Genomic DNA, 20,252 nt, shown 5'->3' on the forward strand with positions numbered 1-20,252 from the left:
AGAGACGAAACAAATCCGTCTCCGAGCCTTTTTGTTTGGATTTTTTTTGAATTGCCTTGATTTTGAGCTTATGTGAAACAATTTATGAAAATAAATAATTTTTTATGTATTATTTTAAGATTTTCAAAGTAATTTATGAAAAAAAATTATAAAAACACAATTTATTCATTTATATATATATAAACTAAAAAATAAGTATATTCAGACGGACTCTAAATAAACATAATATTTCATTTTACACCATTTTTTCCCGCCCAGACATTAGAATTTTAAAACCTATTTTTTTAATCCCCGCCCAAACTAAATTATTTTTTAATTTTTTTAAAACCTTTTTGTTAACCCTAAGTCAGTTCGCCTCTGCCTGCACAATTCGCCCACTTCACCCTGCAGATCGCTCCGTCAAAGCGCCGCTCGCTGTTCTTCACGGTGATGCTCATATCCTCTTCCTTCTCACAGCACCAGCCGGTCACATACTCCCCACATCGCTGAGTTTCTCCATCTTCAATCAGAGGTATGCTCTTTTCTTAGACTCTAGATATTTTCCTTTTTCACCCTTCTCTTAAATTTCTACAATTTTCTGCATTTGTCTTGATTGTGTTAATTAATTTCCATGGTTTTAAGTTTTGTTAATGAGGCCATGGGGTCAAGGCTTCTCGCTGTTTCATGTGTATTATGTTATTTTAGTAGTTACACTTTTCAGTTTGTTTTCTCAAATTTTTTTCTTTTGTGAAGTTAAGTTTTTTACTGTAGCTATATGTTTGTGAAGTCTCTAATTTCTGTGTCTTTTTTAGTTACAGATTTAGGGAAAACAACAGCGGTAAATTGGTTATAGCACTCAACAAGAATTTAGGTAATTTAAGAGACATTGAACTAGAATGTTGGCTCTCTTCTGCATCTCTTGTTTCCTTAGTTTCAATTATTTGTTCAATGTTGTTGTTTATTATGTCTTTATTTGATGCTTATCATAATGTTTTGTTTCTTATAATGAACTGATGTACTCAGAATTTTAATTGATGTGAGCTTCATTTGATCCTAACATAATTTATGCAGGTGTGTCTAATTAGAGGTTCTTAATGATTTGGAGATGCAGATCTTATAATCGTTAACTCTCTATTTTAATTGATGAATCGCTGATTTTGGCGTAGGGGTGAATTAAAGATTTGTAGTTGTAGTTTATAAGGTGCATGAGAAATTCGAAAGATCTCCTTGATTACTAAGTTACTGCTAAGTTGTTAGGATTTGAACTATGAACTCCCTCTTGTGTTTCTTCTATACATTAGGTTATTTCATAACTCCATTTTTGGAATATAAAGCAACTTTACTTTGCATTGTTGTTTTTCAGGACACTTAATTACTCTCCAAGGGTGATGGGAGTTGTAACACGGACGGGACAAATCATTTATAGAAACTCTTGCCAGAGTTAGACAAGTTGCTAGCACATGAAAAGAAACTTTACTGATGAAGTTAAGGTAGGTTGAGTAGAAATTATGTTATATAGGACTAGCTAGAAGTTTAATAAATTTACCCATACTTTAGTTTTTTAATTTGTTCAAGTCATTCAATTTTGTAGCTGCAATTTAGTAGGTCCACACATTTGTGTTTTGTTCTGAATTTTGAAGCCCAATATTGTTTGATAAGCTGATTAGTTAACAAAATTTGACTACCAAAGAAAGGTGGCCACTATCAACATGCTAAAAGAAAGGTTGCTAACCATTACATTAGTAGTCCAAAATTTGAACGCTTACTTAACTAACTGAGAAAAAAATTGTTCATTTCATCTTTTGTTTTCTTTACTGTCAGGATGATGCCGGAAAAGATAAACTTACCCCAAACGGGTCAAAGAAATACAGTGATATTAAAGCTCCTACAAAAGCAGTTGTATGCAGTTCTTGATGTATAAGCTCAAATTTTATGTTTAACTTGTTTGCTTTTGTTTTGCGTTGCTGTTACTTTATGTGTGCTCACAGCAAGTTCCTCATGACTATGCCTTTGAGAAGTGCATAAGAGAAGAGCTTATCCTTGCAAATGAGATAGGGGTGACTTATTGGGGTGCCTTACCCTGCTCTATTTTGTGATAGTTATTTTAATGGTATTCATTTTATTAGAGTATATATGCTTTTGATACAATGTGTATTAGTCAAGTAATATAAAAGTATTTGTTTTTTCATAGAATTTGCAACTCAAACTCTTACAATTGATCTGTATACTCTGAACTATTATCATTGTGATATTTATCGTTATGGTTTAGAACTATGTTGCAACACTAAGATTATATGTAATTTAAGAAGGATATGTAACATATGTTACAATTATGTATACTTTAACTTCTGACATTGGAAAAATTTGATAAATTAGTTGTTTTGCAGGTATGTATTTGTTATCTCTACAAGAGTTTATGTCGGAAACACAATTTGGTGGAGTAAAATTGAAAATTAAGAATTTGGTGGAGTAAAATTGAAAATTAAGAGTAGACTTTTTTTTTTTGGTAAATTTTGAGATTATGATATTCATGTTTTTTGCATAGAATATAGTACTTATAGGTTGTAGTTTTTAACTATTTTGAAGTTTGGCATGGTTGTAAGACTTGGTGATAATTTTAAATATAAATTAAGGTTCATTTGATTTTGTTTCAGCCAAGAAGATGCAGGTTACACAAGTTTCTAATTCTCTCTTTTGTTACATTACATAAATAAATACTACCAGTGGATGTCTTACTTATAACTTTTTAATTTTTTTGGGTGCAGATTTTCTTGTGGATGCTATGGACTACATACTATCTAGAATGTTAAGCTTAAATTTGATGCAAGTGTTAGTTGAACTTGAACCAACAATTTATTAGTGACTTCTTTCTCAGCAGGCATATTAATACCGATCTTGGTTCAGATTGGAATCAGGTGGCTGCAATCATTTTAATTATGGTATTGTGTGCTTAGAAGTAAGGATTTGTTGAGCTGTTGTTAGAGGACATCATTCAAGACTATTAAAGGAAATCATATTTAGAGTGAGTGAGATTTAAGCATGGTTTCATGATATGGCATTTGTTTAGTATATGGAGTGGAACTCCATTTGTACTTCTTCTCTGTTGTATCATTTGATATAGGTCGTGGGTTTTTTTTGTTAAGATAGTTGGATCTTGATTTAGGTGTAGTTTTGCATATTGTCAATGCAGAGCAACTGATAATCATATATTTGTAAATTTGGAAACTCAATATTCCTTGTGTTTTGTGGTTGCCTTTTTAAAAAATAAAATAGATTATTATCTATTTATTTAGTGTAAGGTTTATTAAATTTATATGCAGGGCTTAGACCAATATAGTTGCAACAACCATCTTAGATTCAGAGATGAATTGTTTTTTTTTCCTAAAAAAATTATTACTAGAGACGGAAAATGTGTTCGGTCTCTACAGAGACGGAATTTTATGTTTATAGACAAAATTTTAGAGACAAAATTATTTGAATTTAGAGACAGATAAATCTGTCTCCAATAGAGACGGATTTATTGTGTTTTGGATTCAATGTTTAGAGACGGATTTTTATATGTCAGAGACGGGTAAATTCCGTCTCCAATCAGAGACGAAATATAAAATCCGTCTCTAATAGTTTAGAGACGAGGAAATTAACGACAGAATCAAATCTGTCTCTAATTTTGTCTCTAACACACTTAGTGACGGAATATTTGCATTTTAGAGACAGATTTCGCCCGTCGGTATTTAAGATTTTTCTAGTAGTGAAAGGAAGGTTGAGGGTAGTCTATGTGTTGTAATAATTTTCACATAGTGTTTATTCTCTGGTTGTCGTTTTTGACAACGACCGTGGTTTTTTCTCCGGTTTGGAGTTTCCACGTTATATTCTTGTGTTGTTGATTGCGTTCTTTTATTTTCTCTATGCCGGTTTTTCCCAACATGTATTTGTCACATAATTAAATTATATAAATAATAAATCTAAATACATGTGACCATTTAAATATTTCTCATGATAGAATCGTGATACATATTTCTCGATAATGCTAGCTAGAGATGCACCTGGTATATGTAACAAAAAAAAAGGCTTAATTAATAAAATGGTCCCTTAAAGACATTTTTGGTTTCATATTGGTCCCTTAAAGAAAAAAATGTCTAAATAGGCCCCTTAAAGAAAAAAAGGTCCGAATAGGTCCCTTAAAGACATATCCGTTAATCAGTTTGGTCCTATTTAGACCTCTTTTTAGGGACCAAACTGATTAACGGAGATGTCTTTAAGGGACCTATTCGGACTTTTTTTCTTTAAGGGACCTATTTGGACCTTTTTTCTTTAAGGGACCAATCTGAAACTAAAAATGTCTTTAAGGGACCATTTTATTAATTAAGCAAAAAAAAAAATGCACCTGGTATACACATTACGTACTATGCTAAGAATATTGGATATAAAAAATGTTATGCTAAGAATATTGGATATTTCTTTAATTTCTTTCTTTTTTCTATACCTCGCATCATCAACTTCCATATTTCTAATTTTCACTTTACATTATTTAATTTTCTTTTGTTGATAAATTTGGTAATTGGTAATCTTTCTCCTTTTTGGTACATAATTAATAGGTAATCTCTAAATTCGCCCCACTTGTTTCAAATATTCTCACTCATGAATTTTCACTTATCCCTCAACTATAAAACCATGCATTTCCAAACTCAACTAAAAACACAAAAACCACTTCAAAAAAAAAAAAACACAATAACCATAACGAATAGTATAAATTAACTTTGTTATATTACTCACTCCTTTCACAAAAATAAAAAAACAATGTTAGTAGCAATGACCCCTTTGTTATATTACTCACTCATTTCCCTTACTTTCATTTTAACCATGAATTTTTTACTCCAAAAAATAAATTCAAAAAACCTACCACCAAGTCCATTAATAACTCTTCCCATAATAGGAAACCTTCACAACATAAACCTCCCACTTCACCGTTCGCTTCACAACCTTTCACAAAAATACGGCGACGTCTTCACCCTATGGTTTGGTTCACGTCGTGTTGTTGTCATCTCCTCTCAAACCCTATTTCAACAATGTTTAACCAAACATGACGTTGCTTTATCAAACCGGCCCCACTTCCTCACTGGAAAACATTTCTTCTACAATTACACTAGCTTAGACTCTGTCGCATATGGTGACCACTCGCGTAATCTTCGTCGAGTCATCACCGTTGATGTCCTCTCAACACAACGTCTCAACTCCTTAGTAGAAACGCGAAGAAAAGAGGCGTTGAAGCTTATAACAAAACTAGCTAAGGATACGTGTGAGGAATTCACACGTGTCGAGCTGAGGACTAGGTTAAGAAATATGACGTTTGAGATTATGACGAGAATGGTCGCTGGTGAAGCTACGGAAGGGAAAAAGTTTAAAAATTTAATAAATGAAATGATGCCGTTGCTCGGGGCAAGTAATAAGGGAGATTTTGTGCCTTTAATTAGGTTGTTTGATTTTAATGGTGTGGTTAAGAGGATGAAGGATATTGGCAAGAGAGGTGATTTGTTTGTGCAAGGAATTGTTGATGAGATTAGAAGTGGGAAGCATGGACATGGTAATAACATGGTGCAACATCTTTTGACTCTACAAAAATCTCAACCTGAGCAGTACTCTGATGTGATTATCAAAGGGCTTATTCAGGTAACAACTCGATCAATTATACAATTTGATACTCTATTTTTTTTTAGATTCGACCGGCGCAATAATTGATTTTAGTCGTCCAAATGCAATTTTAATAGGGAACGTTATTTAACGATGATTTAGTGAAATTGTAATGTGAGCTGAAGAATTTTAAATCAATGTTGATCGAGATTGATTACTGCGTTTAAATGCGAGCCAACAATGTGTATGACCTAGCCTATGTTAGACTCATGTCTGGCCATAATAATTTTTAAAAATAGAGAAGACTAATTAAGGTTTTTGTAGAAGCTTGTTTAGCTGGAAAAAAAAAATCAACTACAAACCATAAAAAATCATAATTAAGTTGATATAATAATATTTTTTATCACTATTATTATATCAGTAGTATTATGTTGTTTAATTTGTTACTTTTATATCTTCATATAATATATTAAAACTAAGATAAAATTTAGACATTAGTCAAACTCATTTCAACTGAAAAATCTGAGTTTATCTAAAAAAAAAAACTAAAAACATGACTACTAATTAACTAAGTAGATTCTGTTGAATATTAGTCAATTCAAATTATACTCACACAAATTCAAGATCTTACAAAAACAAAACCATACTTTTCTTTTGACAACGAAAGAAAAGTAAGCCCTTCTTACATTGGGTCATTATTTTTCTATAAATTATTTACAACTTTTTTTTAAAGCAATTTATAAGTGTTTTTAAAAGATGACAAATACAAATACTCCTCTCATGCTTTTTTGGTACATTAACATGTTATTAAACTAAATATAATAAAAGTATCTTAAAATTTGTGTAATCAACTTCTTAAATATCACTGCATTTACTTCTCTTGCTAAGCTATCTCTTTTTTTTGCATTAAAAAAAAAACTTCTACTTAAAAATACTTTTAATACATTTTTTTTTTCTCATTAAAATATTTTCACTTCAATTGAGTTGTAGGGTATGTTTCTTGGTGGAACTGACACATCAGCTGTAACTCTAGAGTGGGCAATATCTACTTTATTAAATAACCCACATATATTGAAGAAAGCAAAAGATGAAATAGATACTCAAATAGGATATGATCGATTGATAGATGAATCCGACATTCCAAATCTTCCATACATTCAAAATATTATCTACGAGACACTTCGATTGTACTCTCCTGCTCCGTTACTATTGCCTCGTTTTACTTCAAACAAGTGCAATTTCGAAGGATTTACTATTCCAAGTGACACCATAGTGTTGATTAATGCATGGGCCATTCAAAGAGATCCCAAAATTTGGAATGATGCTTCATGTTTTAAGCCAGAGAGATTTGAAAAAGAAGGGGAAGCAAAAAAGTTAATTGCATTTGGTTTTGGAAGAAGGATTTGTCCTGGAATGGGTTTGGCATATCGCACAATGGGCTCGACTTTGGGATTATTGATTCAATGTTTTGAATGGAAACGAATATCTCATGAAGAAGTGGATATGACAGAATGCAAAACAGGGCTTGTGAGTGAAAAGCTTAATCCATTAGAAACAATGTGTAAGGCACGACCAATCATCAAGAAAATTATCCAAGAATTAAATATCTAGTTAGTGCATATACTAAAATTTACAACAATATAGTGTGTGGTGTGTGTATTCCAAAAAAATAAATGTTTGTTTAAGGTACATTTGGTGCTATTTCATTTGGCAAAAGTTTAGTTTTATAATTTCAAAGTATAAAGTTCAATTCTCTCATACACGATTGTAATATGACTATATTAATGTCATTTTAATTAATAAATAATGTTTGTGTAAAATTAATTATAATAGTACAATAAAAAGAAATTGGGTGCATCTAATATGGAGTCTTTTTTTAGCTTCAAAAATCTACTTCTTAGGGTGACCTTAACAATTTTTAGTAAATTTTAATAAAATGGTACCTCTCTTCCCTTTTTCTACTGCTATAAACATTATTTTTAATAAAAAAAAGGTAAGGGTGTCCACCTTTGGAATCTATCATAACATTATTAGACAAACCCTATAAAATTATATAGAATATTTTAGTTTTTAGGCTTAATTAAATATTTGATCATGCAATATGCTCACATTTTTTTATTTATTTAGTTCTTACCATTAAGAATCTTTTGTTGATTGTAGCTATTGTGCATATTTTCCAATGTTTAATGTTAGTATGAGCTATATTAAGTAGATAAGAAAGTTTAAAGACAGTAGGTTTTCATCTTTTTTCTTTGGTAAGTATAAGTTTTCATCTTTAGTTTGATATTCCAACATATATTGTATTAATCAGCTGATTTTTAATAAAATAAATTAGCTTTCTTTTATGAATAAAAAAATATGCCAAAAATAAATAAATCAAATTATTATCACAAAAAATCAAAGAGTGATAGGGCATTGCTATAAGTTAGTTTGACCTACCAATCTGCATGGAAAAAAAATGTACTATTGCCATTGTGAGGGACCACAATGTACTATATTTTATTATTCAACTAACCATTTTCTTCTACAGTCACGTTTTGTGTGAACCATCATAATATTCTCTCTTTTTACCCTATTTTCTACAAGATATTTGGAATCTTAAATTTTTCTTAAATTTTCTTTTTAAGATATGATAAAAATAAGTACAAAAAAAATAATAATACATGGAATTAATTAAAACCAAATATTTGATAATTCATCATCAATTTTATGGTTAAGATCTACTCATTTACTCTTGTGTAAAAATAACCCTTTCATAGTTAAAAACATTGACTAACTATTTTTTGACAGAATTAAAATGATTAACTAGCTAATACCATATTATAGACTTTCAAAGAAAAAAAACTAATACCATATTACAGGCACTAACTAACAAAGGCTGACCCAATACATATGGATATATACCTATGACAAAATTAAAATGAGGCATTTGTAAAGTTTATAATTTCGTTGTGATAAAATTACTAAATTTTAGTTTAAATGCTAATTTTTATACATTTTAAAATACATAATTATTTATTAATTAATTTTTTTATATTTCTTTGTTAATTGATAATACAGTCAATTGATAATATTTGTTTGGGACAATGTTAATTTTAGATTAAGTTTAATTAATATTTTAAAAAAATAGTAGAATATGAAGAAAAAAAAATATTAAGTAAATTTATATTTAAGGAGGTCTGTGGTTGTCTCGATGACCTTTACCCTTAAGCCGACCTTAATAATTATTTATTTTTTTGTCAAGTAGTTTAGTGGGTAGAAATTCTACCATTAAGTTAAATAAGTGGGATGATCGGAGTTCGAACTCCGACTCCCTGCATATATAATGCAATGTTCCTGCCAGCTGAACTAAACTTACAGAACTCCGGCCTTACTAATTATAACTAGTATAGTACATAATATGTTCCATATTTTGGTCATCTAAACATTATAGTTTCGTGCAATATTGTTAAGAGTGAACAATACTCATCTCAAGAAGAAAACAAACAGGCGTAGGAACTTGGATTGCCTAAAGAAGTTAAAATAACACACTATATATTGCATCTCGACCATTAATTGAAGATCAGACAATTCATATTATTTATTAATAAAATCAACCGAAAACAAAGTTATTAAGTTTGGTCTAGTGGTGAGGGGTTTGGGTAGTATGCAGGAGATCCTAAAAAAAAAACCAACCGAAAACAATCTCAACTTTTTTTTTATAAGCAAACAATCTCAACCTTTGATGGAAACTAGAAGGACAAACTAGAAGTTGCAAACTCCAGGCGTAGTACTTGCAACATTTAATCTGGAAATAATCCTAGGTTTAAGGAGAATAGTACAATCAAATGTTGCTATCTAGCAAGTAAATTTTTTTTTTTTCACAAATTAAGTATCTTCTACGCGCAATTGTGGATATTTATTTCTTAGACTTTGTGTGATCCGAATGGACAACAAATTCTTAAAAGTTGTAACAACCCAAACTTGAATTTGAACATAAAATCTTGATAAAACTATAAGATACTCGTATCATTTCATTTAAAGGCTCTTGAGTATCTAGATGTAAATTTTAATAGAGTTTTTTATGTTCAATTCAATTGCATGGTTTTTTTTTTTAATGTAACTGCATTATTAAAAGTAGTAATTTTTTATTGAAAAATAACAATTTATTTATTAAAAAATTATATTTTTAATATAAAATGCACAATTTCAATATATACTTAGTATTTTGAACTTCTTACTTTTTATTAATTATATACTACTAGTATTGGATTTTATTCGAATTCATGATTTGTTGAATAATGTAAATTATGTACCCAAAAAAACACAAATGTACCAAAGAATAATGTAAATTATGGTTAACAAATAACATTCAAAGAGACTCTAAAATATAAAATATGAAGGAAATTCCTTTTTAATAAGAAAACCATTTTTTTTGTTAGGTGTAATCTAGTGACTAGAAATTCCACTCTTAAAGAGAATAAGGGGATTGTCTAAGGTTCGAACCTCAACTCCTACATATAAAATGTGATGTTCCTATCAACTGAGTTAAACTCACTATACATAACAAAACCATTTGTTTTGGTCAAGATAAGAAAACCATTTTAATCCATCAATTCTTGTAAATACTTGTATTAGAAAAATGTTCCATAATGTAACCAAAAAGAAAAAAGAAAAATGTTCCATAAACCACATGAAGAAATAACACATCTTTTAATCACTACTATGACACAATATCTAATACTATAGTATTTTCACCGTTTCATTTACTATTATTAAATTAATATAAAGAGTGAGTCCTATCAAATTTGTAGGTCTTTCTATTTAGTAGGACATAAATAAAATACTACTAACAGAAATTTGTTGCTAGTATTAGTACTTTCTGATACGTGACTGAAATTGAATGATCATGTGGTCCCAAGAAAGAGTAATGTGACTGAATTTCTTGTAACAAGTTGTAACTGAACAACATCTTTTTCTTTACCCCCTTAAACACAACAACCTTATCGATAGACAGTTGCTAGAATTTCAGATAATTTTAAACACCGTTCCACAGGCGTAACGCCAACTCCTATTTCTAACATATTATAAGCTATTATTATTCTTCCTTTCAGTTTCATAAAGATTTTTTCCTTTTTTAAGTACCATAACCCTTCCTACTTCCTTCTACCTTGTCTCACTTATAAAAACTCTTTCTTTTATAAAGTTTGGATTCACACTCAAAAGAGAGAAAAGGGTAAGAACAAATCCTATAGTCTCATATTCTTCATTTAAAATGGTTATCTAGTTTTTATTTCTTTCTAATATAAGTAACTCATACCTACAAATAATCACAAACCATCACAAGTAATCACTTTTTTCTTTAAAGGGTTTCAATCTTTTTTTAATTTGGTGCTAATACAACAAACTTTCACCAAAATATAATAATTCAGTAAAATGTGTTAAAAATAAGGTCTTTTTTTGGGGGGGTCTTTTCTTTTGGTAATTTCTTTGGTGATAATTATATATGCATTCATATGGTATGTTCTATTTTCATTCGTTATAAAATTTTCTGATTCTGTTAATTTTGTGTTAACTATTGCAGACAAATGCCAATGAGTTCAGGTTCAGGAGACAAGCAAGATATGCATGATCAAACTGGTTGCTTTGATCCCAACACAATGGATGAAGGTATTGAAAACTCTCAGAAAGATTACAACACAAACAATAATAATATTAATCTTGAAGAGGATTTCAAGCCTTCTGTGGAAGAGGAACTCTCTTATCACAATCCACAACACCTTGAAGATGTTTCCACCTATACAAATGGTTTCACTCCCTCACCAATAGACATTGAACAGCAAAATCTTGGTTTGAACATTGGGGGCTCTTACAATAACAGCAGCAACAACGACATGGATAACCATTTGGCAAACGAGGTGTATCAGAACTCGACTTGGGACCCTAGTGTTCAGGATATGGACTATATCAATCACCAAGAACACCACCAACTATCTGAACAACAATATCAACAATTTGTTGAGACGCAAAACCATAACCAAAGCTATAATCCCTCTAGCATACTAGACCCTTCTTACTCTTCACCCGATCTCCTTAACCTTCTCCGTTTACCTAGATGTTCAGCTTCATCTTTGCTCACAACTCCATCCAATATTTGCTTGACAAACCCAACTCAAAAAGCACCTAATTTTCATAGCTCAATGAGTTTTCTTGGAGACCTTCCAATAGGATCATCAGATAATACAAGTGGATCATCAGTTTTGTATGATCCTCTATTTCCTTTGAACCTTCCCCCACAGCCACCAGCTCTTAGAGAATTGTTTCAATCTCTCCCTAACGGCTATAGCATGCCGACAAGTTCAAGGAATGGTTCTATTTTCGGTGGAGGGGATGAGATGGAGGGAGATGGAGACATGGGAGTGCTGGAATTCAATAGGGTCACTGCTTCTGTTGGCAAAGGAAGAGGAAAAGCTACAAAGCACTTTGCAACTGAGAAACAAAGAAGAGAGCAGTTGAATGGAAAGTACAAAATCTTGAGGAGTCTCATCCCAAATCCCACTAAGGTAAACAAAAAATAACTATCTATGAATTTTTTTGAGGTTCATATATGATATATTAGGATTAGCTTATACTTTTGTTATATCACTTGTTTTTTACTTAAAAATTGACAATTTTATTAGTAATGTATTTTACGATTCATAATAAGATTTGAATAATGATTTGGAAAAAATGCCGTTCGATTCACAATTTGAATCTCTATTTGATAACCATGATTGAGATGATTAATAGGTAATTTTGTTGTAATGCAGGTGGATAGAGCATCAGTGGTTGGAGATGCTATTGAGTATATAAGAGAGCTGATTAGAACTGTGAATGAGCTGAAATTATTGGTGGAGAAGAAAAGACATGGGAGGGACATGTGTAAGAGACTTAAAACAGAAGATGATGCTGCTGAAAGCTGTAACATAAAGCCTTTTGGTGATCCAGATGGAAACATAAGGACCTCATGGCTGCAGAGGAAATCCAAAGACAGTGAGGTTGATGTTCGGATTATCGACGATGATGTTACAATAAAACTGTTTCAGAGGAGGAAGGTTAATTGTCTGCTGTTTGTTTCCAAAGTTCTTGATGAACTTCAGCTGGAACTTCACCATGTTGCAGGTGGACATGTTGGTGAATATTGCAGTTTCTTGTTCAATAGCAAGGTTAGTATTGGTGTATCTTCAGACATTAAAATTATGAATAGAATTATCACATTGTTTTTGTAATATTATTAAACACTTCGAGTTGTTTCACATTTTCACTGATATAGGTAACTGAAGGTTCATCAGTTTATGCAAGTGCTATAGCCAACAGGGTGATTGATGTTCTGGACACTCAATATGCAGCAGGAGTTCCACATACAAGTAGGCTGTAGTCACAATATCAAGCACCAAATGACATGAATGAGACAATTTAGAATAATGATAATAGTTATATTATTATAGTAATAATTTCATAGGAACATCTAGGAGATGCTAAACTTTACAAGTTCAATAGTTTCTTACTTTGTGTGGTTTTTTTTATTGGTACTTTGTGGTGGTTCATGACATAGTTTCTTGAATTCTGATGAAAAATTATTGTCTGGATTTTTATTTGGGATAATTAATTTAGTTTAATTTTGAAGTATGCTATGTTCAATTATGTGCACTATTAATTTACTCTTTTTTCTTCCTGCATCTTGTTTTTGCTATTTTGGTTTAGCTTTAGCAGGCATTATGTCTGTTATTTTGTCTCTACTGGTTAGTTGAGTCATACTTTACCTTTACATGTTTTGGAAAATAACTACTTTGCTTCATTGCTTGAAATTACAAATCTTGCTGTTTCCATATCTATGAGAGATTTTTAAGTGATATGAAATTGGATTAACTGCACTATTACTCTCTCTTTAATACTATAGCTAATACATGATTTTAAAGCTCAATAATTTTTTTTGAGTGAATTTAATCCTTCAATTTTGACTTTTTTTATTCTTATAAGTATATCTCAAATTAAATTAATTACATTTTTAAGTATTGTGCTGAAAAATTACCAACCAAAAAAGTAGTAAACAAATTTTAATCACAATACAAAAAAATTATATCTCAACTTTTCTAACTCTTCATAAGTCAAAATAAAAAACTTTTCTAACTCTTCAAAGTCTAATTTCATACCCTTCAAATTCTATAAATTTCCATAAAATATCTAAAATTCTAAACATAAAGTTATTTTATATACTAAATACATCATTTTTTATGAGATACTAAAAACATATAAATATCTAAATATTTGAAAAGCAAATGAGAATTCAAGGATTGTACAAATAAATGAAAAAAGTAGTGATGGGACCAAATTTGAGTTCAAAATTGCTATTCCACAAACATATTCCCTTTGCAGTTACACAACATCTTCTCATCCACAAGTACTGATAAACTTTACTATAAAATGTATTTGGCAAATCAAACACCAAAGCCTATTTTTGTTGGTAGGTTACTATCTTCTTCCCCCAAGAGAAGAATGACGCCAGTCAATCCGGTTAAACCTATTAACTTAGACTGTGAAGGAAGGGTTTTAAGGGGAAAAGGTCACCGCCAAGAAAAATGTTCACAGAACTAGTCCTCCTATAAACTTCCCCGGGTGCAAGAAAACCTAAGGTCTATTGATTGTTAATGCCCAAAAAAAATCATCTCCATGACTTCCAAGCTTTGTTGATTTTGTTAGCAACATACCTGGTAGCACCTACCCCACCAACAGCCAGTAGACCAGATATGGCCTGCCTTGTACTTGAAACCATAACCTTTCGCCTCAGAATTCTCTGCAAGCAATTCGCAGCCCCTTCTCTTGAGCTGATTTTAGCATCATGTATAATTCTACCTGAAATCATAGCCCCTTTTTATTCTCAATATATGACTCAGATCCCTATTAAGAGGTAAAACCTTATCGCCATCATTAAGTACCATTCAAAGATTCTAATTTTCAGTTTACTAATAATTATTGGAGGATTTGAACTTCAAGATTACTAGGAATTGAAGTTACAAAATATTCTTTAACATTCTACAAGCATACCAGTTTGAGTAGATTTTGTTTCCTCTCCTAGCTTCGTGCTCATCAGGCTTCTGATTGATGGAGGAAGAGCAGAAACTAGAGACCGAGCAGCTGATAAGTCACAATCCTGTTTTACAAAATAAAAGAAGCTATTTTATATGGTTTGTTAAAACTAAAGATGCAACATTATATCGTAAGGTATTTGACACTACCAAATTTCCTATTTATTTATAAAACATTGACAACAAACTTTTCCATTAATGTATCCACAAAATACAAAACCTCAAATGCCATCAACAATTAAATAGCAACCAAATGGTGGAAACTAGAGTATGTACAAGAAGATGGAAAGCACAAAATAGAAGCATGCTACTATTCTCTCCTTCTTAACAGTTACTAATGAAACAATAAGAAAAACCCTCGTGACAATATCAAGGGCACTATATAACAGGATGAACATAAACATAAGAAATCACAAGTTCATGTGTCACATTTCATAGGTTACACTTCATTTTTTTTGAAGAAGCTAAATTAGCCCACCCAAATTGGCGCCAGAGAGAATCGAACCTCAGACCTCAAGAGGAGCACACTCCCAGGTCCCAAGCCAATACCAATGCACCAACCCAAATGGGTACCATAGGTTACACTTCATAGTATTCATTAGGTTTCAGAAATATTGTGAACAGTGACATAAAAAAGCATATACATATTAACACCGAAAAATATGCATGTGTTACTCTCTTCAAAAAATAAAAATTAATTGCTGATATTTAAAGATCAGAAAAATGTATTTGCTTATTGGCCATTGATGAAAGTATTAATAACTTATTATCATTTAGCGTTTGATATTATAAACTTATAATCAAATTGTTTTCGGCACATAGCTGCGCCTATAGTATCTGAGCCTCAAAAATTGTTCAAACCAGAAAAAAGACCAAGATGTAATAAACAAAGCAATGTTGTGTCGGTTAATACTTTATTAAAGAGTCCAAGGCAGCACAACAAAGCTAAATGCCTTAAAATGTGTGATTAATAAAAGGAAGAATTACTATTCAGAATATTTGGCGAATATATTTCTAATTTGGGATGAACGGCTAATCAAATCAACGTAAACTCTATTTTTTAATGTTATTAATCGCTTTTTTAGTTAATCATCCTAAATTCAAAATATGTTGGTAAAGATATTCTAAATTGTAATTTTCTCAAAAACATAAATACAAAATAATAAAGACCTGAGAGACATGTATTTGGTGATTGCCAGTTGATGAAAGTTTCAATAACTTCTTAGCCTCGTATTCTTCAAGAAACGGCTTATACATCGAGTGGAATAGATCAAACTGCCCAGTTACAATCTTCTTCACCTGGACAGATAGTGAACAAGGGAACCTCATTGAAAACATAGAGCAAAAATTGGAGACGTGTATAATTAATCTGACTTCCTACCACAAAGATGCTACAAACAAAAACAGTTTAACAACAGGTGCTGCCTATTCTTAAGTGGAAAAATGCAATACAGGGAAGGAATGAACATGTGCAGCAAATATTCCATCCATTTCATTATATAATTCTAATGGCATTAATTCTAATGGCATTAAGAATGGGATGGCTCATATTAGTTACATGACAACTATCCAGTGTTTCACATCTTTTTTAAAAGCAACTTTGGGGGAAAAGTAAGCTATGCAAGAGATATTAATAAACTCAGAAAGGCATAAAGAGTGAGCCAGAACTTGTGACCAAACTGGCATATAACCTATGTAGACAAGTGTTCCTCAAGTAAGATGGTATCAGGTGGCCACGGAGAATTCAAATATATTGGAATTCAAAAGACATTAAAAATTGCATACCACAACCTACATAAGTAGCAATCAAGGACTACCTTATTTTTATCCTCAGCAAATAACATGCGCACATCACCCATATATGACAGGTTACAAACTTTAGCATACAGATCTTCCTGCAGGAATGCGGTTGAATCATTTCAGTTGTTTCAAGTTCCAACTCCCAACGAAAACACAATTAAACAAGAAAGAAGTATACCTCTGTGAATTCTGATGGAAGAAGGAGAAGAGAAGCTGACAACGCAGCTCGCAAGTTAACGGAATTGGTTTTGCTTATATCTGAACTATCAACAACAATTTGAACCTGCATCAAATGCATAAAAAATGCAGATCTCAGTCTGGGTCTAATTATCAGGAAAATTAAGGACAGGGTAAGTGTAAGATTTTTTTTTGAACAGCAAAGAACCAATTATATTAATAGGTGTGGATCAAAGTACAATTAGTACTCCACCCAAAGAACATGGAGAAAGTACAATGGGTACTCTAACCACCCAAAAAAGAAAATAATACAAACAGAATGACAAGAAAAGCCCAATACTTATCTAAGAATGCAATCCAATTGGTAAGTATATTAAGTATAAGATAATTATGGGACACATATTTACTAATAACAAGAGCAGTGTTTCATGAATCATGGTACAGTTTGGTACATGGTATGCATACCAGTATGCTGTACATAACTCTTATTGATATGAAGTATGAGGGGTTTCATGAATCATGGTACAGTTTTCAGTGCCTGGCACTACAGATAAACAAATATCTGTATATTTTTTCATTCAAGGGTTATTTGATATGAGAAAATTTAGAATCTCAGATACAATGGTCAATCGCTTAGCTCATAAAACATGCTAGAAACATGTCATGTACTGAGGAGCCAAGAATCGTTATGCTATACAATTCCCTACAAGGCAGCATCGTTCATTTGGTGAGATTCATGTTTGTCCTTTTATTGATTGAAAATTTTCTAGGTTTTACATGAGTGGTCCAAAATGTGCAAACCAAGAATCAAATTATTCCGTGACATGAAGAGGGGGAAAATGGTAACATACTGGTTTCTGTAAACGACCACACAAGTAGAAATTCTCCCAACACTGCACATCTTGAAGTAAGTCATGCATTCGAACAACTCCGTACTTGAACATCTACATGATTTACAAAAGATGAGGGCGTCTAAAAACGTAGCCTTGATTTAACAAATCAACCAAAAAAAAGTTGTCACGGACAACTAAAAAACATGCCAGATTTCATAAAGTGGAAGGTGAGTTGGAAGAAATTGAATAAAGAATCTGACTTACACACTACACCACTGACTCAAAAAGTTAGTAATACCTTTCCATTCCAAGTAACAAAAGGGTTGAAATGTACTCCCACACCAATTTTATCTGCAACCGCGGTAATCTTACATGTTGCATCAAGATACAACATCAGATATCATCATTGATTCATAAAACCCAATTCAGATACATAAAATTTACTAAATAAATAGGTAAATTGAGAGCAAATACCAGTCTCTCTCCACCAAGGTGCGCCATCCATGATGCATAGTGATGCTTGTTCAATTTCAGATTCTTGATTGAAACCATTGCAAATATTAGACACGGAAAAAAGTGAAACTATATCAGTAAGGCATTCAGATATTATGCAACTAAAATTGCATCATGACAAATCAGTACCTCAGAATGCCATTGTTTGGGGTCAGACACACCAAGAATATAATCAATCATTGTTGTCTACAAAGCCAAAAACACATAACTGAGGGCAAATATCAAAACAATAAGCAAGTAAAATAAATGGGCATGAAACAAAAAGGGACCTTGTCATGATTGGTTGGATGAAGAGATGATCCATAAACACAAGCAAACTCCACAGGGGGAAGAACCTGAAGAAAACTTTGAAATGCTTCTGTGTTATTCTCCATATCAACAATGCCAATGCCTACATAAAAAGCTGGTTCAACCTGAAATCAACATAAAAAAAATGTTAGTGTTGGCCATTGAAGATCACTCGCAGTAGTGTTGGCATCAAAGGGTTTATTAGTAGCTTGAAAAAATGAAGAATGGAAGAAAACAAATGTGTGGGGAATTTCATCGAACAGTTTAAGTGCACTGTGATGTGAGAGAGTAAAGGCAACCTGTTTCGTTTCCCATTGTGGGTTTTCACTTCGATGCCTTCAAAATGAAGCTGGGTTGTGCTCAATTCCAAGTCTTGTTTGATGGGTATCTCAACAATGGAAGCAGAAACACAGAGAAGAAGGAACAAGGAAAGAAGTAGGTATCTCGCGCTTCTTTTTTACTGGTTGCTGGTTTTTACATTTTACTGCCTTAACCTCTTAACTTTGTGTTAACACTTGAGTTTGAGTCCTTTAAAAAAAAAAAAAAAAAAATCTTCATGTTTTTGGTACAAGGAGGGAAACAAAAGGGAAAATAAACAACAAACAATAATTTTTTGCTACTTACCAAAAAAACATATATTGTTTGCTGTAAAAAAAATTATAGGTTTAAAGTTTGAAAAATCATATATAAATATGGATGAAGGACGAAAAAAGGGACAACAATAAGGTAAAACAAACAAAGGACTAATAGTTACTTGAAATTAAGTTAAATGACTAAGGCTGTTTGGATTGGTTTATTTTTGAGCTTATGCAAAACAGTTTATGCAAATAAATAAGCGTTTAAACATTATTATAAATTTGTCAAGGTAGTTTATGAGAAAATAACTTATAAATTAACATAAAATTTTATTTATTTACATAAGTTATTTTCATAAGCTCAAAAATAAGCTAAATCGGACCCTAATGATGTAATTTTGGCCTTTGGCTTTACAAATTGTTATTTTTATATTTACTTTTTCTTTTCTTGTTTTGACCAATTTATATTTACTTTGTTAATTAAGTTGTTAACTAATGAAATTATTAATTAGCTCCAAATCATTAAGGAAATTTTACTTATCTCGCGGATGAACTATCGATTATTGGGGGTCCTCCGTTGAGAACCAGATAGTTAATAAAAAAAATTGTGAATTGTACTAACTAACTTGATTTAATGGTTTTTTCAACGAATTAGGCATGTTTTTCCTCTTTAAGGCCCTGTTTGGCCCTACTTATTTTTCACTTTTCTACTTCTCCTAAAAGAAATAGAGAAGTAGAAAATTGTATTTGACCATATTTCTCCTTAAAATAATTAGAGAAATAAAGTAAAGAAATAAAAAATAAGAAGAAGTTTGGTCAAACACAATTTTTTACTCATTTACTACTTTTAAGGAGAAGGAAAAAAGTGAAAAATAAGTAGGGTCAAACGGGACTTAAGAATAGTTGCAGATTTGGATTTCTAACTTTGAATTATTTATCTTTTAAAAAATCTTAAGATCAAAGAGCAAAATGATAAAAAAAAAAAAAAAAAAAAAGAGAAATATAAAGAGAGCCGTGTGATTTTCCTTTCTAAACTTTATGGCATTTTAACATTATCAACTTCTTTTTTTTACAATAGAAAATTTATATCATTTCATTATATAATAAGTTGTTAATACAAGGCGGAATCAAATAAAAAATATGGCAACGAGACCATGAAATGGCCACTCTAACTAAAATGTGAGCAACCATTTTCGATTAACATTATCAACTTTGGTATAATGAACTTTTGTATTCCTAACTTTGAATGTCATGTCTAAAGTTAATCCTAAATTCAAAATGTTTTACTACTCATTGGTATTAAGCATTAAGCCAACTTTAGACATGACATTCAAGTTTTTCAAGTTTAGTTGACC

General features: G+C 31.3%; 3 protein-coding genes and 1 long non-coding RNA gene across 5 annotated transcripts; 3 read left to right on the forward strand and 1 right to left on the reverse strand.

Moving 5' to 3' along the window:
• Positions 1-310: 310 nt before the first annotated feature.
• Positions 311-3,209, forward strand: LOC123917700. Of its 2 annotated transcripts, none has more exons than XR_006812544.1 (4): positions 311-511; positions 792-850; positions 1,343-1,469; positions 1,801-3,209. It is a non-coding gene; the product is annotated as an uncharacterized LOC123917700 (long non-coding RNA). The 2 variants fall into 2 exon arrangements; XR_006812545.1 differs by having other exon boundaries at positions 1,343-1,702; positions 1,801-2,432.
• Positions 3,210-4,785: 1,576 nt separating this feature from the next.
• On the forward strand, positions 4,786-7,218 carry LOC123917629 (isoflavone 3'-hydroxylase-like). The gene is made up of 2 exons (XM_045969398.1): positions 4,786-5,646; positions 6,598-7,218. The coding sequence occupies exons 1-2, from the start codon at positions 4,789-4,791 to the stop codon at positions 7,216-7,218; spliced, it is 1,479 nt and encodes a 492-aa protein (XP_045825354.1). The 5' UTR covers positions 4,786-4,788.
• Positions 7,219-10,568: 3,350 nt separating this feature from the next.
• On the forward strand, positions 10,569-13,264 carry LOC123917698 (transcription factor bHLH91-like). The gene is made up of 4 exons (XM_045969491.1): positions 10,569-10,822; positions 11,171-12,149; positions 12,396-12,791; positions 12,899-13,264. Exons 2-4 carry the CDS (start codon positions 11,175-11,177, stop codon positions 13,001-13,003), a joined length of 1,476 nt encoding a protein of 491 aa, XP_045825447.1. The 5' UTR covers positions 10,569-10,822; positions 11,171-11,174; the 3' UTR covers positions 13,004-13,264.
• Positions 13,265-13,932: 668 nt separating this feature from the next.
• LOC123917699 (phosphatidate cytidylyltransferase, mitochondrial) lies at positions 13,933-18,847 on the reverse strand. Its single transcript, XM_045969492.1, has 11 exons — positions 18,622-18,847; positions 18,304-18,447; positions 18,164-18,220; positions 17,996-18,058; positions 17,820-17,888; positions 17,540-17,632; positions 16,690-16,794; positions 16,529-16,606; positions 15,882-16,010; positions 14,671-14,776; positions 13,933-14,478 (listed from the first exon to the last, which is right to left on the reverse strand). The coding sequence occupies exons 2-11, from the start codon at positions 18,406-18,408 to the stop codon at positions 14,288-14,290; spliced, it is 996 nt and encodes a 331-aa protein (XP_045825448.1). The 5' UTR covers positions 18,409-18,447; positions 18,622-18,847; the 3' UTR covers positions 13,933-14,287.
• Positions 18,848-20,252: the final 1,405 nt, after the last annotated feature.

The sequence above is a fragment of the Trifolium pratense genome, linkage group LG3 (assembly GCF_020283565.1).
Source record: "Trifolium pratense cultivar HEN17-A07 linkage group LG3, ARS_RC_1.1, whole genome shotgun sequence".
NCBI lineage: Eukaryota > Viridiplantae > Streptophyta > Magnoliopsida > Fabales > Fabaceae > Trifolium > Trifolium pratense.